At 47.7% G+C, this 27,129-nt stretch overlaps 2 protein-coding genes across 2 annotated transcripts in view; one reads left to right on the forward strand and one right to left on the reverse strand.

Annotated features, from left to right (window-relative positions):
* The window catches only part of LOC129695373 (PRELI domain-containing protein 1, mitochondrial-like), a 30,305-nt gene extending 27,135 nt beyond the window's left edge, over positions 1-3,170 (forward strand). Inside the window, exon 6 of the mRNA XM_055632263.1 lies at positions 1,021-3,170. Within this exon, the coding sequence (XP_055488238.1) occupies positions 1,021-1,148 (128 nt within the window). The 3' untranslated portion in view covers positions 1,149-3,170. The remainder of the gene's footprint in view (positions 1-1,020) is intronic.
* A 7,806-nt stretch (positions 3,171-10,976) lies between these two features.
* On the reverse strand, positions 10,977-26,667 carry mxd4 (MAX dimerization protein 4). Its single transcript, XM_055632264.1, has 6 exons — positions 26,387-26,667; positions 26,155-26,242; positions 18,294-18,323; positions 15,968-16,082; positions 15,353-15,530; positions 10,977-14,523 (listed from the first exon to the last, which is right to left on the reverse strand). The coding sequence occupies exons 1-6, from the start codon at positions 26,448-26,450 to the stop codon at positions 14,369-14,371; spliced, it is 630 nt and encodes a 209-aa protein (XP_055488239.1). The 5' UTR covers positions 26,451-26,667; the 3' UTR covers positions 10,977-14,368.
* Between the last annotated feature and the right edge of the window lie 462 nt (positions 26,668-27,129).

Consider the following 27,129-nt stretch of genomic DNA (forward strand, 5'->3'; position numbering starts at 1 on the left):
CTGCGGCTGCAGTTCTTGTGTCACCTAGTATAACTGATGTATACAGCTCCTAGTAAACACAAGGAGCTGTATGTGCTAGTTTACAGAAAAGTCACAAATGGCTGGAGTAACTGAACAGCATCTCTGGAAAACATGGATGGATGAGGTTTCAAGTCAGCGCCCTTCTTTAGACTGCTAGTTTATTGTATGTTTATTTGTGTTGCTGAGTGCCAGTAAGTATTTTATTGTTCTGGTCCCTGTGCATATGATGACTAATAAGACACCGTTGGAATCAGCTAAGAAGAGGAAATAACATTCCTCACTTGTCGTAAATTATCCTCGTCGGACAGTTTCAATGTAGTATCGCTAAACTAAAGTTTTTAGATAGCAGCGTCCACATCACACAATAAATGTAGTCATACTTAGACACAAAATGCTGGAGTAACTCAGTGGATCAAGCAACATCTCTGGTGAAAAAAGGATGGGTGACCTTTCCGGTCAGGACACTTCTCCAGACTGATAGTAGGGTGTGGGGCAGGGGAGGGGAAGAGCTGGAAGCGGGAAAAGACCAATTGGGGCCAGCTGCAAATCACCTCAGGCAGGATGTTACCTGGTAAGTCCATTGTTGGCTGGGGAAGGTGTGATCACAAGAGAAACAATGTGGAGAATTGTGGAACTGGTAAAACGACTAGAGAGGAGGGAGGGGGCAAAGTGGGAGGAGAGGGTAGTATGAGATTAATTCAGCATTCATACAGCTGGGTTGTAAACTTCCCAAGCAATTTGATGTGCTGTTCCTCCAATTTGCGTGTGGCCTCACTCTGTCCATCGAGGATCTCCAATTTGCACGTGATCCTGATCGAAAGGTCACGCATCCTCTTTCTCCAGAGATGCTGCCTGGCCCGCCGAGTTACTCCAGCACTTTGTGTATCTTTGATATAAACCATCGTCTGCAGTTCTTTGTTTCTACTAATACAAGTTGTCACACCTTTCATTGACCTGATCTTTAATGTTGTGGGGTTGGTTTCTCTGTCGTTCCTTCAGGTGAAGTACCGCCCAAGACTTTAAAAGGAGCGACGGAGAAAGCAAAGGAGACCGCCCTGGCAGCCACTGAAAAGGCAAAAGATCTGGCTTCCAAAGCAGCACCTCAGAAGGCAAAGCAGTTTGTCTGAAAGCACCAGATGATTCCCGATCGTAAAAAGGCATCCTCTGTTCTTTTGGGTGAAGTGTACTTTCAACATGGTTCTTGGTTCCAAGAATATAGTACCAAAATCTCTAGAAATGACCTTCTATTGATTACACTGAATGTTTACAGCGTTACCTTTTGTTTTGTGTTTTGGTGCTGACTGTTATCTGAAAGTCTTATTGTTTCAATGGATTCGATGAATACATACAAATGATTTTTATTTTTAAAAAAAGCAAATTCCCAGGAATCTGTAACCTTCTTTCACTTGGCCCCGGGCCACTGTGAATTAGATGTATGTAAGAATCAATATTTTCAGAACTTTAGAAAAAAGTTTTTTTTAAATCAAATGAATGAAGCAATTAAAGAGAGCTCGGTTCACAGCATTACAGCACTGAGCAAAAGGCACAGTGGTGGAGGAACTCGATAAATCAGACGTCATTGGGCAGATGAAGGTTCTGGTCAGAACCCTTCTTCCGTCTGACCTGAAATGTCATCTGTCCATAATGCTGCCCGACCAGCTCAGTTCCTCCAACGCTTTGTTTTTAGCTCAGGATTCTGGCGTCTGCAGTGTCTCGCGTCAATAGTGAAACAATGTGAAGCCAACTGCAATGATTAAGCATTGAAATTGACCCTGTAAGAAGAACTGTGTGGACCAGTAAGAAGTACTTGGACTAGGTGGGAACTTTTATTTCCTCTGAGTGCTCTGAATCAAACTGGGAAGCAGATTTAGGGAATGTAATCAAGGAAAGGCTTCTGTCTGATTTGGTACGAATTATTTATTTATAGTTGAGCAGAATTTTTAGCCTATGTTCAGGAATTTGTCTTCTCGGATATTTATAAGTAGCCCTCGGTTTTAATTCTTGCAGGAAAACCTCACATTAATCTTTGTTTTGAATGCTTATTTTAATGAGAAAATGAGTTGTGCCGTTAATCTGGAAAGTGGTGACAATGGGCAGCATTTTGAGTTGGGTTTGAAATGTCACCTTCTCATTTCAGATGAGAATAGATACTAAAATATGAATCCACATTGAATGAAGAGCAGAGGGAAGGGCTGGCTGGTGGCGGTTTTCTGGTAGAATAATTCATCGTTCCGAAAAATAAGTTTGAATCTGAGCAAAAGATTGAGGCACACGGCTGGTAGAGCCATTGCCTCACAGCCCTAGATCCTGATCGTGGGTTCGATCCTGATCTTGGGTACTATCTGTGTGTGGAGTTTACACCTTCTCTCTGTGACCAATGAAAAGTGAGATAACATTGAACTAGTGTTAATGGGTGATCGATGGTCATTGTGGACACAATTGACCCAAGGGCCTGTTTCTACACTGTAACTCCAAAACTAAAATACATAGAACCAGTGCGAGCAGGTGATGGCTGGTTCGCATGGACTCAATGGGCCAAAGGGCGTGTTTCCACGCTGTGTCTGTAAAAATAAAAAAAAACATAGAATTAGTGTGAGGTGAGTGGTATGTGGTCGGCATGGACTGAAGGTCCTGTTTCCGTGCTGCATCTTTCAATTTAACTGAGCGGTATCTTTTAGTTTTAATTATTTTTTTTTTACCTCGTGTTTCTCCTACTTGTTATTTGTTATTTTTCTGTTCAGTTTTGCACCTTGCAACACACGGCTTTTGTGTTTGTGCGAGTTGTGCAGTGTGGTCCACGATACCTGAACATTCTTCTTGAAGCCGTCACGGCCACAGGATTCCCCAGCCTGGGTCACCCAACCTATTCCGTTGATCCTGCTGTAGCCGTGTATTTTTCCACAGCAAGACCAAAAGGAGAACTGGTCAGCTGACAGGTATCATCACGAGGACGAAAGAGAAAACAACAGGTTTTTTCAAACCCGTGCTGACGAAACCTCTCCTGACGGTTAATTTTGTTGTCATTGTCCAACTGGATGGGTGAAGTTTACTAAATCTGTTTGTTTAGAGGAGTTTCTATGGATTTAATTTTCTCCAACCTTTTGGAACTGCCAGTATCTTTCTTGATGTTTAATAAATGGCAACTGGAACCAGTGAGTGTAATGCTGCATTTTTCTCCAGTGACGCTCCTTCTGTCCTGCTGCCTGTCCCTTGCTGTGCGCCTGCTGTTAGCCCGCACCTCCTGAAATGGCCATCTGTTCCGCATATGCGCACAAGGCCGTTCATTAATTAGAATTCAAAGCTGTGAGGATTCAGCGCAAACCCACGACACAAGTGGAAGAATTGCATTTACGTAGGCCCGCCCGCCCAACTTAAAAACATATGCGAGTCCTACAACTCAGAAACAGGCCCTTCGGTCCTACACAACCATGCGGACCAAGATGCTCATCTAAGCCGCTCCTGATGTTTGGCCCATATCCACCTCAACCTTTCCTAACCATGGTACCTGTCCAAATGTCTTTTAAATGCACCAGCCTCAATGACTTCCTCGTGGAATTTGTTTCCTGCACCACCATCCTTGTTTACCCCCTCACCCCCCCCCCCGTCCCATTACATAAAATCCCTCCAAACTAACTGACTAACAAGCAATGATTCCCCGGTCTCCGGGGAGGAGGCAGCCGCTCCAGACTTTTCAAGCCGCCCATGCTACCCACCTAATCTACTCTAAAAATCTTCCATTCCGAATTCAAAAAAATTCTGAAATCCGAGAAGTGTCTGGTCTCAAGACTTTCGGATAAAAGGTTGTGTACATGTACTTGTAAATCTTTGCACTTTTTCCAGCTTAAAGTCTTTCCTATATCAGGGTAACTAAAACTGTGAGACTGCACTTGGAGTATTGTTCGCAGCCACCTTGTGCAACTACCCTAATGTAGTAAGGCCAGTATGCCTAACACCACGTTTATAATGAAAGACCAACCCTGGGTTGACATCCCAAAATGCAATCTCTCACGCTTCTCTGACTTGATCATCATTCGGCAATCATTGGCCCATTTACCCAGCTGATCAGGAACCTATTGTAATTATTGATAACCACCTTCACTGCCATCTACTTTAGTGCCATCAGCAAACCTACAATCCATGCCTTGTACATTCTGATCCCAAATTCATATATATGAAAACCGTTGTCGTGTAATGGTAGACTTCACAGCACAGAAAGTCGGCACGTTTCTTGTGCCCAGAATGTTTCAAAGTTCTTAAAAGAGTGCAGTCTTATCTTGGCCTTAAAGTTCTGTTTTCCTCACGGCACTGATCCTCTCCTCCGTCCGCCGCCATCTTGAAAACTGCCTTTTGTCCAGCGTCTGCTGCCGACTCCCTCCACCCTCCTCCCCGGTCTCCAGAGTCGAACAGGAGATGAGCCTTGGACGACTACAGGTGGGTTCCCAATTCCGCAGCGGGCGAACCAGTATGTGTATATTACTTGTATAGTATTTGATTGTACTTGTGTTTAAGATGATTTGCTTGGATGGCGTGCAAACAAGGTTTTTCATTGTCTCTCGATATAAGAGACAATAATAAGCCAATACCAAATTCTTATTTATATGTTAAATCGTAAGAGGTGCTAAGGTGAGAGGGGCAAAATTATTTCCACAGAGGGTGGTGAGTGGCGGGAATGTGCGGCCAGGAGTCGTGGTGGTCAGATCTGATAGTGGCATTTAAAAGACTTTTGGATAGGCACATGGATAGGTGCGGAATATGGGTTATATACAGGTTGGAGATACTCTTGGCATCATGTTCGGCACGAACTTTGGAGGCCAAAGAGCCTGTTCTTGTGCTGTACAGATGTGTGCAACTTACAACAGCCAGAGTATTTCCTTCATCAGTCAGAGTGTTGAATATAGAAGTTGGGAGGTCATGTTTCAGTTCTATAAGACATTGGTAAGGCCACATCTGGAGTATCTTGTTCAGTTTTGGTCACCATCTTATAGGAAAGATGTCAAGCTGGAAAGGGTGCGGAGAAGATTTACGACAATGTTGCCAGAACTCGACGGCCTGAGCTATAGGGAGTGTTTGAGCAGGGTAGGACTTTATTCCTTGGTGCGCAGGATGATGAGGACTAATCTTATAGAGGTGTACAAAATCATGAGAGGAATAGATGAGGTAAATTAGTCTTTTGACCAGAGTTGGGGAATCGGGTGCCAGAGGAAATAGAACTAAGGTGGGGACAATTTAATAGGATCCTGAGGGGTAATGTTTTTATACAAAGGGCAGTGGGTGTATGGAATGAGCTGCTGAAGGAGATAGTTGAGGCAGGTACTACTGCAGTGTTTAACAAACATTTAGACAGGTGCATGTATAGGATAGGTTAGAGAGAAGGTAGACACAAAATGCTGGAGTTACTCAGTGAGCGAGGCAGCATCTCTGGAGAGAATGAATGGCCGATGTTTCGGGTCAAGACCCTTCTTCAGACTGAAACATCCCCATTCCTTCTCTCCAGAGATTCTGCCTCACCCGCTGAGTTACTCCAGCATTTCGTGTCTACCTTCGATTTAAACCAGCATCTGCAGTTCTTTCTTACACATAGGTTGGAAGGATACGAGCCAAAAGGTGGGACTAGTGCCGGTGGGACATGTTGGCCAGTGTGGGCAAGTTAGGCCAAAGGGCTTGTTTCCGCACAGTATGACTGACTCTATAACTAATGAATTCAGTTTAATGGAGCACATTGCAATTAAATACGATATGAAGTATCTCCGATTTACGTCTGTGGTGGTGTGCAAACTGTTACGTGAAGTGGGTTGGAAGGATTAACTGCAGTCAGCTGATGGTTCAATCACAAGAGTTGGAAACCCCGTCTGGCAGCTCTGTTCTTCATAGCTCGGCTGGATCAGTCAGTGTTAGTCATGGAGTCAAAGAGTTATACAGCAAGGAACCAGGCCCTTCAGCCCTGCTCATCCGTGCCGACCAACAGTTTCTATCCAGTATAGATCCAAAATGCTGGAGTAACTCGGTGGGACAGGCAACATCTGTGGATAGAAGGAATGGGTAACGTTTCGGGTGGAGACCCTTCTTCAGACTGAATCTGCAGTTCCTTTCTACATCAAACCAGTGCTTTATTTGTAGACAAAAAGATGGTGGGACACAGATAACAGTTCACATAACACTAATGGCTGCTGTACATCGATTTTGTTTTAGCATTTCTTAACTTTTTAAACACTGAAATGTTAAAAAAAATTAGATTGAGGTATTGCATCTGATAAAATGCGTGATCTGTACGTGCATTGTCATCATAAAGTAGCACTGCCTCTACGAAGCCAACTGCAAGTTGGTGGAAAGCGCCTCATATTTGTCAACCTCATATTTCACATGGCCAGCAATGTATTGATTTATCTAACTTCGCTTGAATTTAGAAGATTGAGGGGGGATCTTATAGAAATTTACAAAATTCTTAAGGGGTTGGACAGGCTAGATGCAAGAGATTGTTCCCGATGTTGGGGAAGTCCAGAACAAGGGGTCACAGTTTAAGGAAGTCTTTTAGGACTGAGATGAGAACATTATTTTTCACACAGAGTGGTGAATCTGTGGAATTCTCTGCCACAGAAAGCAGTTGAGGCCAGTTCATTGGCTATATTTAAGAGGGAGTTAGATGTGGCCAAGGGGATCAGAGGGTATGGAGAGAAGGCAGGTACGGGATACTGAGTTGGATGATCAGCCATGATCATATTAAATGGTGGTGCAGGCTCGAAGGGCCGAATGGCCTACTCCTGCACCTAATTTCTATGTTTCTATGTTACTCGTTTCACTGTGCTCGATTAATATTACTGTTTGTACTAGAATGTTGCCTGGGTTTCAACAACTAAGTTACAGAGATAGGTTGAATAAGTTAGGTCTTTATTCTCTGGAGCGCAGAAGGTTAAGGGGGGACTCGATAGAGGTCTTTAAAATGATGAGAGGGATAGACAGAGTTGATGTGGACAACCTTTTCCCTTTGAGAATAGGGAAGATTCAAACAAGAGGACATGACTTCAGAATTAAGGGACAGAAGTTTAGGGGTAATATGAGGGGGAACTTCTTTACTCAGAGTGGTAGCGGTGTGGAATGAGCTTCCAGTGGAAGTGGTGGAGGCAGGTTCATTGGTATCATTTAAAAATAAATTGGATAGGCATATGGATGAGAAGGGAATGGAGGGTTATGGTATGAGTGCAGGAAGGTGGGACTAAGGGGAAAAAAATTTTTTTGTTCGGCACGGACTTGTAGGGCAGAGATGGCCTGTTTCCGTGCTGTAATTGTTATATGGTATACCCAATTGTCACCTCCCCCTCAACTAACAATGAGCCATTGGACATTTCCTTGTTTTTCTTCTTTGATCTGTCCTTTAAACACCTTACATGGTCTTTGTACCTTTCCATATCTCTAGTTTCCCACTCCCCTGACTCAGTCTGAAGAAGGGTCTTGACCGGAAACATCACTCATTCCTTCTCCAACGGTGCTGAGTTACTCCCGTATTGTGTGTCTATGGTGTAAACCAGCATCTGCATTTCCTTCTTACACACAGCATCCATCTAAACTGGTTCCATTTTCCTGAATTTGGACCATAATCATCCCCCCCCCCCCCCCCCCCCCCCCACCCCCCCCCCCCCTAAACATTTCCTATCAATGCCCCTGCCCAAACGTTCTTATTAGAGTCATACAGCATAGAAACAGGACTTTGGCACAGAAGGGGCATCTTGGTCGACTTCAATTGATCCTTTTTTTTAAATATCCACCAGGGGAGAAAACTTTTCATTCTTTAACAGTCTTGGCAAGAGGTTTTAAAAGAGAATGCGGGCAAATGGACAAACTTAGATGGGGCATCTTGGTCAGCATGGACGTGTTGGGCTGAAGGGCCTGTTTCCATCCTGTATGATTCTACTACCTGGTCCTGGCAGATCACAGCTTTCCCAACCTCAGCCACAACATGAATCACATTGTCCCTTATTCCTCTCTCACTGCTCTCTATCCCATAGTCCATTTTATTTAACATCCCCCATTTCCAGAGATGTGATTGACCTAAAACACTTCAACTAATCCTTGTTTCACGGACGTTGTCCGATCTGCCAAGTATCGTGTTCCATGGTAGAGCATCAGATTCAAGACAGCACGGAAACAGGCCCTTCAGGGATAGTGTTTGACAGCTTTGCGCCTGTACCCTAATTGTCACGTGTACCGAGGACAGTGGGAAGCATTTGTTGCGTGCTAACCAGCCAGCGGAAAGACAATACATGATTACAATCGAGCAAGCCACAGTGTACAAATACACGATAAAGGGAATAACTTGAATAACGTTTAGTGCAAGATAAAACCAGTAAAGTCTGATCAAAGATTGTCAGAGGGTCCCCAGTAAGGTAGATGGTAGCTCAGGACAGCTCTCAAGTTGTTGGTAGGATGGTTCAGTTGCCTGATGGCAGCTGGGAAGTACGAAGAGGGACTTCATTGCATATTCTTCTTCTAGGAATAACAGCTCAGACCAAATGATGTAAAAAAATGTTTTATTATATTACAATGAAAGAATGATACAACACATTACCTTCACTGTGCTACAGAAGGTAGCCAGCACCATGAATGTGTGAATTTATATTATACATCTTAGGAGCTATATAAAGCATTCTATACTGACAGGTCAAGAGTTCCTTAACAGTACATATTCACAAGTCTCCCACACACACCCCTTCCAGTGCACCTCAAGCCATTCGCAAAGGCCTCCTTGATGTCCCCTTCTCCACCCCCACAGACAACCCCATGGCAAGTGAATCTGTTTCGCCAACACTGGGAACCACCGACGCCTCCCAACCCAAGTGGCCAACCTGCCCATTCGGGGCAATAGACAAGAAGATAAGACACAAAGTGCTGGAGTAACTCCACGGGTCAGGCAACATCTCTGGAGAAGGATGGGCGACGTTTCGGGTCGGGACCCTTCTTCAGACTGAAAGGAGGGGGGGTGGGGGGTGAAGAACGACATATTCGGGAGTTCTCCATGCTCCCTCCCTTCGAATCTCGTTCATCAAAAGACGAGGAGAGCGTTCTCAATTCCACCGAAGCAAGAGACACTCTTCCAAGTCACAATACCCAATGCCTCAAAATGTTTCACTCCAGCTTCCCTCTTCCATTGGATGGAAGACACAGAAGCTTGACAGAATATACCATCACTTTACCTTTTTATAGAAAAAAGTCTATTCTTTAAAAAAAACAGTGATTATGGAACAAATTCGACGCTGTAATACTGCATCAACCTTCCCCGTCTCCAGCAGCCCAGGAGCCGCCAGAGACCACCAAGGATCTTCACCAATTGATACAAAAAACTAAATCAACGGTCTAAATGCTTGGCAATCATCAATTGTACAAATGGATGGAACGGGGTTTGGCCTCTTGGAGACCTATTTTAAAATATAAAGTCTACATTTCCTGCCCCAATCCCACCACCCTTCCTCTTCCCCGGAGAAAGCAACAAAAATAGAAAATATGCGTCACTGCTAAAGTTTCCTATTTCACGTTTAGAATAAAATGTATGGGTTGGCAGTCATCCTTGCGGCCTGAGCAGGTTGGAGTGGGGGAACTAGGCCGAAGTCCGGTCTTGGGGCCGAGGGAGGGCGTGCGTCCCTATGGTGGGGCTTGTTCCTTCGGTCACTTCCAGCCGAGGAGTTGTACAGTGCAGAAACGGGCCATTCGGCCCACCACGCCCGTGCTTGCATCCCTGCTATACCACTCGCACACAACTGGTTATTAGGCAGTTCAAAGTTAATGGAAGACATTAAATTGAGAGTCCAACTAGCGATGGAGTCCACAGCACTTGGCTCAAGTCTAGCACAGAATTGCTTCTTCGTGGCCAACTTCCGAGGGGATTCAGAGTGCACGGCCAACCTTGGTGACCTTTGGGAATGATCTTAAGGCCAATCTACCCTGGAAGGAATTGTAGCCCCAGCAACTCGTTGAACAACAAACTCTTGATCTCGGGTCCCTCATTATCCGATGGGGGGGGGCGGGAGGCTAAATATCCCCGACCCACACACACTCAAGGTGCCGGTTACTGAGGGTGGACGTGAGGGCTAGTTTTGGGAGGCAGGTAACTGCTTCTGCCAGGCTGGGAGAGAACTCAGGAGATCTACAAGCCAAGGGTGTCCTCTCTGGAGCGGTTCGGCAAGGACGGGCAAAGCCATCCCTACATTCCTCAGGATAGACACAAAGTGCTGGAGTAACTCAGCGGGTCAGGCAGCAACACTGGAGAGGAGGAGGCGACATATCGGGTCGGTACCTTTCTTCAAATGGGAAGACAGTTGGGTGCTCTCTGTGTGTGGAGTTTGCACGTACTCCCCGTGACCACGTGGGTTTTAGCCAGTTTCCTCCCGCATCTGTCTGAAGCAGGGCCCCGACCAACATCATCTATTTCTTTCCTTCCAGAGATGCTGCCTGACCCGCTGAGTTACTTCAGCATTTTGTATCCATCTTCAGTGTAAACACGCATCTGTAGTTCCTTCCTACTACTTTCCCTGTGATCGAGACGCGTTCTCTCTACACAGGCATACACACTCCCCCCCCGCCTCCTCACCCGAGACTAAAGTCCAGGGTGCCAGCCATCTCCTGTGCCCTGCCCGACAAATCCCAACGCACAGAGACCACCCACAGCAGATAGATGACCACCCAACTCTACTCTGCACCCACAACTTTCTTCTACCCTGCTGCACCCTTAATCTCCCCCTTCACCCCACACACATACACCACCCTCAGGCCGTTCGGCGCCTCCAGCTTCAAAACTAGCCCACTAGCAGCCATGCCATTTCCACCTCAAAACCACCCTCCTCTTTACTTTTACTCAATGCAGATCGCTCCAGAAAAGGGCCCAACCTCTCGATAAGGAGACGGCTCTTCTGACTGTAACTTCAACTCTGCAAAGCCCACTTTAACCGCACAACCTTTCACTTCCCCCCCCCCCCCCCCCCACACACCTCCAGCCTCTCGCTCACCCACGGATCCATCCCCTGCTCCACCTCAGTCAACTCTGCCTCCACTGCCCTCTGTGGAAGAGACTCACAGCCCCTCCACCCAAATAAACTCTGCCACACCTACGTCTTAAATGGACGACTCCTTTTACAACAGTTACCCCCTCCATTCAGGATACCACAAGGCAACGCAACTTTTAGTTTAGTTTCGCGATACAGCACGGACACAGGCCCTACCACGCTGACCATCAATCAATCACCCGTTCACACAAGTTCTACGTAATCCCACTTTCTCATCTACTCCCTGCACATAGGGCGCAACATGGAGCGGCCAATTAACCTACAAACCCGCACGACTTTGGGATGTGGCAGGAAACCGGAGCACCTGGAGGAAACCCACGCGGTCACAGGGAGAACATGCAAACTCCACACACAGACAGTACCCGAGGTCAGGATTGAACCCGGGTCTCTGGCGCTATGAGGCAGTGGCTCTACCAGCTACGCCACCGTGCTGCTCAAGGCTCAGTGGAAGGTCAGGAAGTGCCGTTTCAGGGAGAGTCTAAGCCAGAAACAGAAGGAGGGGAGGATGGTTACATTTTTATCCTGTTCAGAACAGAAAACAGCTTCCTGAGGCACAATCGGCGGCAAACGGACTCTCCCAGTACCACCACTACCTCCCGCCCCTCTCTGCAACCTGCACAGCAAACCTACTCACACAGCAAACCCTCGCTAATTTGGACGATGGACACAAAGTGACTAAGCAGGTCAGGCAGAAAAGGAATAGGTGACTTTTCGAGTCAAGACCCTTCTTCAGAGCATCATCTTCTTCTGAAGAGTTCAGACCCGAAACCTCACCTATCCATGTCTTCCAGAAATGCTGTCTGCCCTCCGAGTTACTCCAGCACTTTCTTCAGCATGAACCAGCATCTGCAGTTCCTTCCTACACTCCTGGTTAGTTTGGGCCGGATTCCTGTTTGGGGAGGTGAGGGGCCTGGGGAAAAGGGTTACAGCACTTGGCCCTTGCCATGGACTCCCTGTGCGGAGACTGGTTCTGATCCGACCGTCCCCACAGTTGAGGGATTGCAAAATGTGATCCTATTAACAGTTGTGAGAGTATGACAAAGGTGAAACCTCTATTGCTTTTGAAACTCGGAAACTACGGTGGACCAGGCAAAGACAGGACAGGATAAACTCAGGACAAACTCCGAAACAAACGCTGCAGTATAATCGGCACCCTGTCACTATGCTCTGCACTGTCTGCTTCCGATAGTGTCGTTTAATTACTGGTCCAGTATTAACACTATATTGTAAGAGCATACGTTTAAAAAGGCCTTTTTTTCTAAAATACAGCTGCCATGTTCTAACCTTGGACTGAACCCTGCACGGGGGAGGGGTCATCAGAGTGATAATCCCCCCATTACTACCGGCCCACCCGCTGCAGGACAGGAGGGGCAGGGAACAGTCAGTTGGAGAGTGCAAATAAACAAGGTCTAGTGAGCTGCCGAGAATTATCTCATCAGTTTTCTGAGAGTTGGCGGTGAGGGGGCGGAGAACGGGGTCGGGGAGAAAGTCGAGATCGGGTGCAGGCGCCCCTGAGAAATGGCCAGCGGCAGAGAAAGATGGAGGGAGATGAGTGAGAGAGAAGAGAAGAGAGAAAAAGAGAGAAAAGGAAAAGCCAAGGAGAGAAAGAGAGGGAGAAAGAGAAAGATAGAGAAAGAGAGGGAGAAAGAGAAAGAAAGAGAGAAAAAACGAAAAGCTACTGAAGTGCGCAGACATTCCCCCCTTTCCTCACCCTTCCCCCCACAAGCACAGTTTAGATAACATTTAGGAAAATATAATACAAAATTTTGATACAGGAAATTCGAAACTACACCGGTTAAAATTACTCGACTAATATTTTTTGTTTGAAGAGACCTCTCTTGAGACTCGTACGTTTAAAAAAAAAAAGAATTGGTCGTGTCGTCTGGAAGGCCATGCTCTAATGAGTAACACCAAGCAGAGCGTAGAAGCGGCCCGTATAGCTGGGACAGGAACGATGTAAAGGATGCGAGCTCGGTAGCTGGGCGGTGCGGCACTGTAAAATGTTCTGTGCGACACCCCCAGCATCTGCAGGAGGACAAGGAGGCCCCGTCACACCCTTGGCAGAACTGGTCGTGCCCCGCTCATCCCAAAGGAAGGATCCTGTCTGTGGGGAAGCCGGTGAAGATATGCGACGGGAGAGAGGTGGGAGACTGACCGCCCCCGGGGAAAGCCCAAGAGGGAACAGATTCAGCTCCACTGATCCCTCCTGCCTTTATCATGGGCTTACCAGACCAAGCGGCTTCCATCCAACTTTAAGAGAAAATCGAGGCTCTTGCTTGTGAGGATAATCATTAGAGCAGGGTCCACAATCCCCGCACCTTGTTATTGCTGATATTCTCTCCACCTTCCTCGTGACAGTCAGCCAAAATCAGACAGGGTCCAGTCCACTGTCTGAGGGGAGGGTCTGATGTAGATGGGGAAGGGGGGGGGGGGAGGGAGTGGTGAGTGTGGATAGACACAAAGTTCTGGAGTAACTCAGCAGGTCAGGCAGCTGTACCTAATTTAGTTTAGTTTAGAGGTACAGCATGGAGACAGGCCCTTCGGCCCACTGAGTCTGCTCCAACCAGCGATCTCCATACACTAACACTATCATATACACTCGCGACAATTTACAATCTTCACCAAAGCCAATTGACCCCCAAAGCTGCACGTCTTTGGAGTGTGGGAGGAAACCAGAGCACCCGGAGAAAACCCACGCAGTCACGGGGAGAATGTACAAACTCCGTACAGACAGCACCCGTAGTCAGGATCAAACCCGGATCTCTGGCGCTGTAAAGCAGCAACTCTACCTCTACATCTCTGTGCCGTCGTACATGGAGAGCAAAGATCGGTGACTGAAGGGGTCTCAACCCAAAACACCATCTATGCATGTTCTCCAGAGATGCTGCCTGAGCCACGGAGTTACTCCAGCATTTGTGTCTATCTTTGTTATAAACCAGCATCTGCAGTTATTTGTTTCCACGGGGTGGGAGGGAGAGAGAGTCTGCCATGGGAGGGAGGGGTGGGACGAGTTCCACTCCAGGATGGGAGGGGTGGAAGGGGTGTCGGGATCTGCTGCCGGGGGAACCAGGGCCCAGTCCGGTTGACTCCACTCCGGAAGGGGTGGAGGCAGGATTGGGGTCCACTGTCAAAATCAGTGGGCTCTGGTCCGGTCCGGGTGAGTCCTGTCCAGTCCAAGAGAGGGTCTGCTCAGGTAGGAGATGGTGGTGGAGGATGTGAGAGACAGAGCGAAGAAGAGAGGGAGAGGAGGATGTGGTGCGAGTCCCGCTCCGCCCCGCCCCGCATGGCCCCACCGGCCACTATGAGAGGCGGGGGGTGATGGTGCGGGAGTCAGCGTAGCCACTGTCGCTGGAGCTGCTGCGGAAGCTGTAGCGATCGTCCACGTCGCTGCCACTGCCCACGCTGTCTAAATCGCCAGGCACAAACTCCATCCCTTCAATGTCCACGTCCGCCTCTGTGTGGAAGCACATGGGAGGATTTAATGTCATATGTCCCACAGAACATTTACATTCTTACTTGCAGCAGCACTACAGAATATCTAAACATACTACACTGTAAACAACACAATAAACACGTTCAGTGTGTGTATATATATATATATATATATATACTAGACCAAGGAGGACCCGTTGGGTCCTGTCCCCTCAACGCGTGGTTACGGGGGGACCTGCGGCGTCACACACACACACACACACACTAAGGGGGGGGGGGGGGGGGGGGGGGGGGAAGAGGCAGAGGGCGGAAGGGGGGAGAGAGGAGGGGGGAGAGAGGGGGGGTAGGGAGGGGAGGGAAATGGAGGGATGTACGCTCGCGACTCGGGTTTTCCGAGAGAAGCCGAGATAACCCTCCTCTCTCTCGCTCCTTCCCCCCCCCCTCCCTCCCCTCCCCCTGAAAAAGGATCCCGACCCGAAATGTCACCCATCTTTTTACTCCAGAGATGCTGCCTGACCCGCTGAGTTACTGCAGGTGAGGGGACGGGGGAGTAGAAGGACAGGATGGGGAGCTGGGTGGGGGTGACACACATTGACCTTGGGGGGGTCTGGTCCGCCAACGGAGGGGGGGGACATGCTGAGAGCCCTGGGAGGGTCTGGTCCGCCGGAGTCACACACACTGACCTTGCTCGGAGTCGCTGTGGTATGGGTGCCAGTGGGTGTGGGTGCGGAGCGGGGAGGGACCTGAGGGGACGGGGGGTGTCACACACACTGACCTTGCTCGGAGTCGCTGTTGTCCAAGTGTATAGGTGCGGGGAGGGGTGAGGGGACGGGGGGGTCACACACACTGACCTTGCTCGGAGTCGCTGTGGTCGCTGTGGTCGGTGGACACGCTGGACCCCAGGCTGTGGGTGCGGAGCCGCTCCAGCCCCTGCACCGCCAGCTGCTCCAGGCGACGACGCAGGTATCGACGCTCTCGCTGCAGCTGCTCCTTCTGGTGCACGGCCTTCTTGTCCTGCTCCTCCAGCTTCTGCCCGGCCCGCAGGGGGAGAGAGAGGGGGGTGAGAGATGGCACGGCCCAAAGACCACAACACATGTAAAATGTATAACTCCGCGCCCCACCTCTCCCTCACTGCAAGACACTCTCCACCGTACCCCCCCCTACAGTGTGTATGTGCGCTTATGTGTCTGCCTGTGCACGCGCATGCCCGCGTGCGTGCCTCTGTGTCTGCGTGTCTCGGTGTCTCTGCGTGTGTCCCTGTGTCTGCGTGTCGCTGTCTGCCTGTCGCTGTCCCGCACCCACAGTCCTGGACAGAGTGGATGTGGAGAAGGCGTTTCCGCTCGTGGGAGGGTCTCAGACCAGATGACCGGCGAGAGGGTGGTGAATCTGTGGGATCATTGCCATAAACGGCTGTGGGGAGGCAGGGGGAAGCTCCACTGAGGGAGGGGCGAGTGAAGGGGAGTTACCTTGATGTGAGTGCGCGCTCGTTTGAGCAGACTGAGCGTGGTGTGTCTGGAACTGTCCGGCCCGAGCGGAACGAGCTCCTTCAGCTGCTCCAGGTACAGCCGCAACTTGGCTCTTCTGCAAAGGGAGGGAAGCCCGGATTAGAACGGCGAGCGGCACGGCCACAGGCCCTTCCGCCCAAAGAGTCCATGCTAATTAATCCCATCTCCTCTGCCTGCACATGATCCATCCCTCCACTCCCTGCAACTCCATACAGACAGCAGCTATGGTCAGAAATGATCCCGGGCGGGTCTCTGGCGCTGTAAGGCAGCAACTCTTCTGCTGCGTCACCATGCCGCCCATCTCCTGTAAACAATTTCGGTGCCAAACATGATGCCAAGTTAAATCGATCTCCTCTGCCTACATGTGATCCATATCCCTCCATTTCCCCGCACATCCACGTGCCTATCCAAAAGCCTCTTTAACATCATTAACATATCAGCTTCCATCACCACCCTTGGCAGCACGTTCCAGGCACCTACCACCCTGTGTAAATAATTTGCCTCACACATCTGCTTTAAACTGCCTCTCTAACCTTAAAACTATGCCCTCTGGTCCGTTGGGGGGGAGAGAAATCCACTGCTACAAGAGGGGAAGCTGGAAGATCAGAAGGGAACAGATCTTTGCATATGACAAGGAACTGTAACTAAACACACAGATGCAATGATTTTCTCTGTGAGACCCTTTGACATTGTTCCAGATGAGGTCTCATCCAGACTTCATTTTAACTACAGGAAGATGCTTTTACTCAAAGATAGGCACAAAATGCTGGAATAATTCAGCGAGTCAGGCAGCATCTCTGGAGAAAAAGGATTGGTGACGTTTTCAGATTGGGATCCATCTGTTTTCTCCAGAGATACTGCCTGACCCGCTGAGTTATTCGAGCAACTCGTGTCCATCTTTGATATAAACCAGCACCTGCAGCTCCTTTCTCCAGTGTGTTTGCTCATTGTCTTGCATTAAAGGCCATCGGATTAGTCATACAGCACAGAAACAGGCACTTCGAGTCCATGCTGACCAAGATGCCCCAACAACGCGTCCCACCTGCCTGCATTTGACCCAAACCCCTCTAGACCTTTCCTTTCCACGTACCTGTCCAAATGGTCTTTTAAATGTTGTTATTGTACCTGCCTCAACCACCTCCTCTGGCAGCTCATTCCGTGCACCCACCCCGCATCATGTGAAAAAGTTGACCCTCAGGTTCCTATTAAATCTTTCCCCTTAAACCCAAGTCCTCTGGTTCTCGATTTCCCTACCCTGGGTAAAAGACTGTGTGTTTACCCTATCTATTCCCCTCATGATTTTATACATATCTGTAAGATCACCCCTCAGCCTCCTGCACTCCATGGAACAAAGTCTCAGCTTGCTCAACCTCTCCTTATAGCTCAGACCCTTGAGTCCTGGCAACATCCTCGTAAATCTTCTCCGCACCCTTTCCAGCTTGCTGTGTGCTTTGATTGCTGTACTGGTTGCCAACCCGCAATGATCCATGAAGATATCCAGCATCTCTAAACATCTTTTAATCTCTCAACGTTTAAAAATATCTCAATTTTCTATTTTTGACACCGAAATGACCACGTCACTTTCCTCCGTATTATATTCCATCCACCATATCCTTTTCCATTCACAAATCAGTCTACCTTTCTTGAAACCTCTCCTCACACCCCTCTCATGCATTGTCAATAAAAACATGACAACATTTTCTCAAGTAGGTTAAGCTCCAATTAGTTTAATGTTATATCCGTACCACTCCAACTATGTGGAGTCATAGGGCTGTACTGCATTGAAACAGACCTTTCGGCCCACCTTGAGCATGCCAACCAAGTTGGTATATTGGGCTAGTCCCTTTAGTCCATATCCTTTGAACAACTATCCATATATCCCTCTGAGCCCTTCCTATCCAAATAGCCCACTAAAACCTTCCTCTAATATATCTGTCCAAATGTCTTTTAAAGGTTACAAATCTCTAACATTTAATAGGAACCCAAGGGGAAACTTTTTTACTCAGAAGATGGTGGGTGTATGGAACGAGCTACCAGAGGAGGAGGTAGTTGTGGCAGGTGCTACAACACAATTTAAAAGACATTCGAGGGATATGGACCAAACACAGGCAAATGGGACTATGTTAGATGGGGCATCGTGGTCAGCATGGGTGAGTGGGACCGAAGGGCCTGTTTCCGTGTTGCGTGACTCTATAATGCGGCCCTCAACAGTTGCCATCCAATCGGCGGCTGATAGCAAGGCTGTGGGTTTGGCCACAACTTCCATTCACAACTGCTCCGCACTCACCTGTGCTTTTCCAACTCATTGTGCGAGGATCTGGAACAAAAAAAATAAGAAACTCATTACAACGTGGGAGTCACAGAGACACAGAGCATGGAAACAGGCCCTTCGGCCCAACTTGCCCACGCCAACCAAAATGCCCCATCTGCACCAGTCCCATCTACCTGAGTTTGGTCCATATCCCTCCAAGCCTGTCTATCCATGTACCTGTCTAAATGTATGTTACACTTTGCGATAGTACTTGCCTCAACTACCCCCTCACCTTAAACCCATGTCCTCTGGTTCTAGATTCCCCTACTCTGGATAAAAGTGTTCATTTACTTGATCTATTCCTCTCATGATCTCATACACCTCTATAAGACCACCTCAAAGAAGCTTCAAGGGAAGAACATTATTGTAGAAAATCAGCTGATGGCCCCAACAAGACAGTGTAGAGAAGGTTAACAGGAGCATTCACACCACAGAATGCTAAGCTGGAAGTGGATTACAAGGCCATTCGCCCATCGTCTACTCCGCCATTCTATCGTGGCTGAACTATTTTTCCCTCTCAGCCCCATTCTCCTGCCTTTTCCCTGTGACCGTTTACAGCCTTACTAATCACAAATTTATCAATCTCCACTTTAAAAATACACAATGGTCTCCAATGCAATCTGTGGCACAGATACACCATTCTCTGACTAAAGAAATTCCTCCTCACCTCCATTCTAAAGGCATGTCCTTTTATTTCAATTAGATCCCCCCCTTCTCCTTCTAAACTCCAGCGAGTACCGGCCCAGAGCGTTCAAATGTTCCTCATACGTTAACCCTCTCATCCCTAGGATCATTCTCTTAAACCTCCTCTGGATCCCCTCCAGCACATCCTTCCCAGGCGGATGGGATAGTACCCAAAGATGGACAGAATGGTTGCCTGTGAAGTGTGCTACGCACTATTTGAAAAATTCTGATCCGCCTCCACCATCACCCCTGGCAGCACATTCCAGACACCAACCATCACGATGCCAAGCTCAATTGATCTCTGCCTACACAAAATCCAGGCACCCACCACTCTCTGTGTAAAAATAAAAGCTTCCTACCATCCAGCTCCATTAGACACTGCCCCTCACACCATACAGCTGTGCCCGCCAGCATTTGAATTTTCCACCCTGGGGGAAAGGCTCTGGCTTTCTACTCTATCAATGCCTCTCATTTGTGTAAACTTCTATCCGGTCTCTCCTCAACCTCCAGCCTACATGTCACAGTCAGACATAATCTTGGGGTTAGGGCAGCTGAACAACGAGCTGGAGGAAAAAAACACAAAGTACTGGAAGAACTCAGTGGGTCAGGCAGGCAGCATCCGTGGAAGGGAACAGATAGGTGACGTTTCGGGTCAACACTTCTTCAGGCTTATTGTAGAAGCGGGGGAGAAATTGGAAGAGAGGTAAGGGTGGAACAAGGCCTGGCAACTGATAGGTGGATACAGGTGTGGGGGGTTTTGATGAGCAGATGGGTGGACAAAGACAGTGGAGTATGCAAGTAAAGAGCAACTGGAAACAGATTTTAGTGCACGCAGACTTTCATAGTGATACAGCACAGAAACAGGCCCTTCAGCACAACTCGTCCATGCTGACCAAGATGCCCCCTCTACTCTAGTCCCACCTGCCCTCATTTAGCCCTTAACTCTATAAATGTGCAGAGGAGATGGCTGAAGCAGGTTCAAGAACAACATGTTACAAAAAAAATTGAGAGATACATGGATAGGAAAGGTGCATTGGGGCCATTCTGTGGAAAGCGAACCAAAACATCACACACGTGACTGGATGTCATCACATAAAGTAATACATTAAAAAATGAGTGTAAGAGATTAATCTTATTCATTGCTATTTTCCTACCTACAGAACTACAATACATGTCTGCTAAAGAAATGACCATTCTAGCTTTTAAAAATTCACAGTTTGTAAGATAAAACGGAGTTATGAAAAAAATACTTCCGTGTGAGGTCACACACGTGACCAGTCCTATTTGACCTCTGACCCTAAACATTGTCAGCATAACATTAAAATTTCACTTGATAAACTTTGAAAAAAAAGTCATATATAGTACAAAACAATATACTGTAATGCTTTCGGAATTAGAAGAGGTGTATTCCACAATTTTTCATATTTTTAATCACACACGTGACTAAGAATGGCCCAGTGGGATATGGGTCAAATGCAGGCAGAGTCTAGTGCAAATGGGGCATCTTGGTCAGCATGGACAAGTTGGGCCAAAGTGACAGTTTCCATGCTGTATAACTCTACGACTATAATACGATGACCTTTATTGCAAGACAATTTGGATAAATGCATTTTCCTGCAGATAAAATAAAGTCTTGATGAGACCTCATCTGGAAGAGTTGCTGCCTGACCCGCTGAGTTACTCCAGCTTTGTGTCTAGCTTCAGTTTAAACTAGCATCTGCAGTTCTTTCCTACATATATACTCCTTTGAGCTCTGCCATTCAGTGAAGGTCTGGCCCTGGTTTGACGTCCCAAAATGCACCATTCTCTGCATTAAACTCCATTAGCCATTCCCCAGTCCACGCAACCATCTAATCAAAAGCCTGCTGTAATTTTGTGATAGCTATCTTCCCATCAGTTGGTTCACCAACCTCCTAGTAGAAATCCTAGAGGATTCCAATACAAACCAACACGTCCAGTCTACAAACCTAGCCAGTTGTCCCACCAACTAAACGCACACAATATCCAAAACTTCACCGGACCCAGTCACCTATTCCACTGCAGCAGAGTGATAGAGCCATGGTCTCAGAACACCAGAGACCCCGGTTCGATCCTGACCTCAGTTCTGGGCACCATGTTATGGGAAAGATGTTGTCAAGCTAGAAAGGGTTCAGAGAAGATTTACAAGTATTTTGCCAGGATTTGAGGGCCTGAGCTACAAGGAGCAGTCCTGATCCCGTCTTGGTAAGTCCCTTAAAGTTTACGTTTATTATTGCAGAGGTACAGTAAGAAGCTTTGTTTTGCACGCTATCCAATCAGATCAGATAATATCACACATAAATACAATCAAGCCAAACTCCAAGACAATAGGTTGAGCAAATGGGAAGACACAGAGTGCAGAATATAGTTCTTAGCATTCTGGTGACCGGGATGGACTCGATATGAATCGGACATTTCTCCCCATGGCCATGTGGGCTTCCTCTGATCCCTTCCCATGTCCTAGAGCCAAGCAGTTGGGTCAGACTGAAGAAAGTCCCAAACTGAAACATGACCTATCCATTTTCTCCAGAGATGCTGCCTGACCCGCTGAGTTACTCCAGCACTTTGTGTCTATCTTTGGACAGCTATAGAGATACGAAGAGTGTAGAGGACAATGGGCCAAACATAGGCAAATAGGATTGGCCCAGTGTGCCACCTTGGTCGCCATGGACAAGGTGGGCCGAAGGGCCTGTCCCAATGGCCCTACGGAGGATTAGCGGAACTGATTGGCTGATGGTCCGTGCGGATGAAGGGCTGTTTCCATGCTGTGTCCCTAAACAAAATAAAAACTGCAGGAATCATTCGACAGGTCAGGCAGCATCCGTGGAAAGAAACAGTTACCGCTTCAGATCGACAGAAATGCTCCTCGGATTAAACCAGACGGAGAGCATCGCCAATCCAGGCTGACTCCTGCAACACAGGCCAAGTGCTGTCACCAGGACAACGTGCTCTTAATGCCAAGATACGACTGTACTTTTATAAAACTTGATACTCGAAAGGCACAAGATGGCAGTGGAAATGTGCCTAGAGTCATACAGCGTGGGAAAAGGCCCTTCGGCACAACTTGCAAACACCGACCAACCACCCCCATCTACACTAGTCCCAGCTGCCTGCGTTTGGCCCATATCCCTCTAAATCTGCCCTATCCATGTGTTTCCTAAACGTTGCGATAGTACTTCCTTCTCAACTACCTCCTCCTACAGCTCATTCCATACACCCACCATCCTTTGTGTGAAAAAAGTCACCTCTCATCTCGGGCTCCTCTTTAATCTTTCTCCCCTCACCTTAAACCTATGTCCTCTGGTTCTCGATTCCTCTACTCTGGGCAAGAGACTCAGTGTGTTTACCTGATCTATTCCTCTCATGACACCCCTATAAGATCACCCCACATCCTCCCGCACACAAAGGTACTGAATCCTAGCTGGCTCAGCCTCACCATACAGCTTCAGCCCTCAAGTCCTGGCAAAGTCCTTGTAAATATTCTCTGCACTCTTTCCAGCTTGACAACATCTTTCCTATGACATTGTGCCCGGAATTGTTGCTGCCTTACAGCGGCAGAGATTTGGGGTCGATCTGCCGAAGGGCGCTGTGTGTACGGAGTTTGTACGTTGTCCCCGTAACTGCGTGGGTTTTCTCCGAGACCTTCGGTTTCCTCCCACACGCCAAAGACGTACAGGTTTTATGTTAATTGGCTTGGGTTTGTATACATGGCATAAGTGTAAATTGTCTCAAGTGTGTGTCGGCTTGTGTTAATGTACGGGGATCGCTGGTCAGTGCGGACACGGTGAGCCAAATGGCCCGTTTCTGGGCTGTATCTCAAAACTAAACTAAACACAATACTGTAACTGCGGCCTCACTAACGTCTTACATAACCTCAACCTGATCTCCCAACTTCTATACTCACATGGTGATTTGTCTACTGCCTCCATAAGGTCTGTTATTCTTACACTACAATTGTTGCACTCTACTTATTAATGTTTGTGCTTATGCATAGTATGATTTTACTGGACTGTATGTACAAAAAATTTCACGGGGCCGAAGACATGTGACAACTGGTGATATGTGACAGGGAAAGGTTAGCTGGTCCGCCAAGCTCACATTAGTTCTTCCTGAGACCCGTCTAGTTATTCGGCCGGCAAAGTCGGCTATGGGGACAGATCTGCCGGCTCCGGTCGGGCCGGAGTTCCAGAGCCCTGGCCACAGGCGGCAAAACCTACCCGCCGATCGGCCGCAGAAGTCCCGATGAGGTCGAGATCAGCCACCTCACCCGGCTGAGTCCCACAATTTCAGGGGGACATCAGAGGGGGATTTCAAGTGTGCTCTCGTAATTTTGTCCAGATTAGAGGAGGCACTAAACCATCGGTTGCCGGTAAATCGGTGGTAGGACCTGTATTTACATTACGAGAAGTTTACATTGTGTAGACGGGAGGGAGACTGGTCCGAGAGGCAGTAAGGCCAATGACCAGATGTGCAAAATTGTCAGGAATTAGGGGGCAAGAATTGCAGTAGGATCTTGATCAGTTGAGCAAGTGGGCTGATGAAAGGTCAATGGAGTTTAATGCGTGTGAGACATTGAGTTTTGGGAATTCAAACCAGCGCAGGATCATCACAGTGAATGGCAGGGCTCTGGGGAGCGTTATAAACTAGAGAGATCCTGGAGTGTAGGTACATCGTTCCCCGAAAGTGGTATCACAGGTAGATAGGGTGATGAAGCAGGCTTTTAGTGTGCTGGTCTTAATCAGTCACGGTATTGAGTATAGAAGTTGGGATGTTGTGCTACAGTTGTACAAGATGTTGATGACTTTTGGACGCCCTACCATAGGAAGGATGTTAAGCTGAAAAGGATGCAAAGGGAGATTTATGAGGATGTTGCCAGGACTCGAGGGCCTGAGCTATAGGGAGAAGTGGAGTAGGCTAGGACTATATTCCTTGGAGCGCAGGGGGATGAGGGGGTGATGTATTAGAGGTGTATAAAACCCTGCAGGGAATAGGGTGAATGCAGAGTATTTTATTCAGGGTAGAGGAAATCAGAAGCAGTGGCCATAGTTGAGGCATTTGCCATAACAGCATTTAAAATACATTTGGCCAAGTACATGAATAGGAAGGGTTTAGAGCGATATGGGCCAAACCAGGGCAGGTGGGACTAGGGCAGATGCGCATGTTGGTCGGCATGGACAAGTTAGGCCAAAGGGCCTGTCTCTGTGCTGTATGGCCCTATGAAAGTTTGCATGCTCTAAAGTTTACTGCCTGTTTCTCTTTACACTAAGAGCTTGCATGCTCCACTGCCTTTGTCCACCCATCAGGCAATCAAAACCTCCCTCACCTGTACCCACCTATTGTTTCCCAGGCTTTGCCCTGTTCCCACTCAGCTTTCTTCCACCCCCCCCCCACCCAAGAAGAAGGGTTCCGACCCACCTATTCATGTTCTGCAGAGATGCCGTCAGAGCCGCTGTTTGTGTCTTTTTTTTTGTAAACCAGAATCTGCAGTTCCTTGCAACAATACTCTAGAATTCACTGTCTGTTAATCTTTACACTGAAAGTTTGCATGCTGTAGTTACACCATAAGAGAGCGGCAGAATTAGGCCATTCGGCCAATCAAGACTACTGGCTGATCCATTTTCCCCTATCAACCTCTGCCTTCTCCCCGTAACCTTTGACGCCTTTACTAATCAAGAACCTAGCAATCTCTGCTTTAAAAATACCCAATGACTTGGCCACCACAGCCGTCTGTGGAGATGAATTCAACAGATTTACCACCTTCTGGCTAAAGACATTTCCTCCTTCAGTTTAGTTTATTATTGTCACGTGTACAGAGGTACAGTGAAACACTTTTGTTTGTGTGCTACGCAGTGAAAGATAAGACTATACATGAATAAAATCAGACTGCGGTGCACTGATAATATTTAATGCAACCACCTCCATTCTAAAGGTACATCCTTTTATTCTGAGGCTGTCTTGGGCTTCACTGACGTCTGTGGCAATGAATTCCACAGATTCACCACCCTCTGACTAAATAGATTCCTCCTAATCTCCTTCCTAAAGGTACATCCTTTTATTCTGAGGCTATGACTGGTTCTAGACTCCCCCATTCCTGGAAACGTCCTTTCCACATCCACTCTATCTAGGCCTTTCATTATTCGAGTTCATTGCCTGCAAGGTATTGGTGGAAGCCGTAACGTTCAAGGGTAACGTAGATCAATGCATTAAAATAGATTGCAAGTTGCATGCAATCGAATAGATTACAGGTTGCATGCAGTCTTGCAAAGACGGTCTGAGCGGCCTTCTGTGTTGTCCGTTGCTAGGAAACTAAAGCAATCAACTCACTGCAGTGAGAGAGAATTGCAATGGATAGCATGCACGGGTTAAATAAACCAACGTGGACCAAACGTGAGCGCTTCCCAATTAGGGAGCCCGGACTCATTGCTCCAGCCTCCCAAACAGACGCCGGGCGCCTGCGCAGCACCGAGCTCAGCGACAGACAAAAAAAATGGGAGCCTCAAAAAAAACAATCTTGGAGGAGAAAAAAAAAAATCACTTTTCCTTAAATAAAAGCACAGGATGCAATGACAATGCAGCCGGATAGAGCTACCTGCCCTTGCACTTTGCATCTGATTATATCCTAACTGATTACCTTAAACCAAAATCACCCATAACAAACCTGAGATAATCAGTGAAATCATTTGGATTGTTCGCAGCAGTTGCGTTATTACATCGCATTTTTTTGGTTGCAAAATACATGCTTTCCACCTCTTGATGTTTGCATTTTTTAATCCCAGTTGCAGTGAAGAGAGAAAGAGTGATAGATAGCAATTGCTGAGGTTTCTCTTTATAAAAGAAATTGTGCTCGGAAGAGGTAGTTGGAAATTAAATGTACTGAGAAGGGGAGGAAGGAATAAGGACATAATGGAGAGAAATGGTGTGGAAAAGCTGCAAGGAGGCAGCTGCCCCGTAAAATGACACTGGAACTGTACGTGTGGATCTTGTACGCGTGGCAGTGTTTATATCCGATCATAACATAGCCAAGCCCAAATGGGGGAAAATGGCGACTGGCAAAGATTAAAGAGCCAAAAAAACACACACAAACACGCATATACGACCCCCTCTTCTGCAATTCCTCGTTATTGGTCGTTAGTACCTGTTATTTTGGGCTTTCTTCGTTTTGCCTTTCTTCCTGTTGAATTCGACATCGCAAGGCAACGTCGAGGCATAACCGTGCTCTGCTTCTGCAACCGAAAGAAAAGGAACAAACAAAAAAAAACAATGAGAGTGCACACTGTAGATCTGACTGTAAATAGGTGGGATGCAGCTGTCTGCGACTGGTGTGGTTAAGAAGTGGGGGGGGGGGAGAATTCTGCAATCGCCTGTACCTCTCTCTCTTCTTTCGATGTACTCGGCTGCTTCCAGCAAGGTTTGAATGTTAAAAAATGCCATTGCTATATAAAAATATTTTTTTTTTTTGCGATGCTTCAAAAAAAAATTGCTGCTCCTCTAATACATGGGCATTGGAAATGGAGGGTGCAGAGGAGACTGTGGGTGAGTTGAGGGCGAGAGGAGACAAGTTTGTTGCAGCCGCTGGTACACTTCACCTCAACCTAGCATGATGACAAGCCCAGATGCATTGTGACGCACCGGCCGCCTTCCGTCCAATGGGGAGGCCCGCAGGCACAACAGTCGCGTTAGGTTGTGCCGGTCCTCCTCTCATTGGACGAGCACCGAGAAAAAAATGTATCAACAAGCGACCCGGCGCCGCCTCCCATTGGTCGTTGCGCCCTTGGCAACAGCGGCCGCACCTCCCATTGGCCACTACGCCCTTGGCAACAGCGGAGACGCCTCCCATTGGTCGTTGCGCCCTTGGCAACAGCGGCGCCGCGCCCGCCCGTTGGTGGGCAGACCTGCATATTAAGCAGGCGCTCTCGGCGGCTATTGGCTGAGGGGTTTGCATGATAATGAGGTGGGCGGGGACAGGGTGTGTGTTTGTGTGTGTGTTTGTGTGTGTGTGTGTTTGTGTGTTTGTATGTGTGTGTGTGTGTGTGTGTGTGTGTGTGTGTGTGTGTGTGTGTGTGTGTGTGTGTGTTTGTGTGTGTGTATGTGTGTGTGTGTGTGCGTGTGT

Source organism: Leucoraja erinacea, chromosome 3, assembly GCF_028641065.1.
Source record: "Leucoraja erinacea ecotype New England chromosome 3, Leri_hhj_1, whole genome shotgun sequence".
Classification (NCBI taxonomy): domain Eukaryota; kingdom Metazoa; phylum Chordata; class Chondrichthyes; order Rajiformes; family Rajidae; genus Leucoraja; species Leucoraja erinaceus.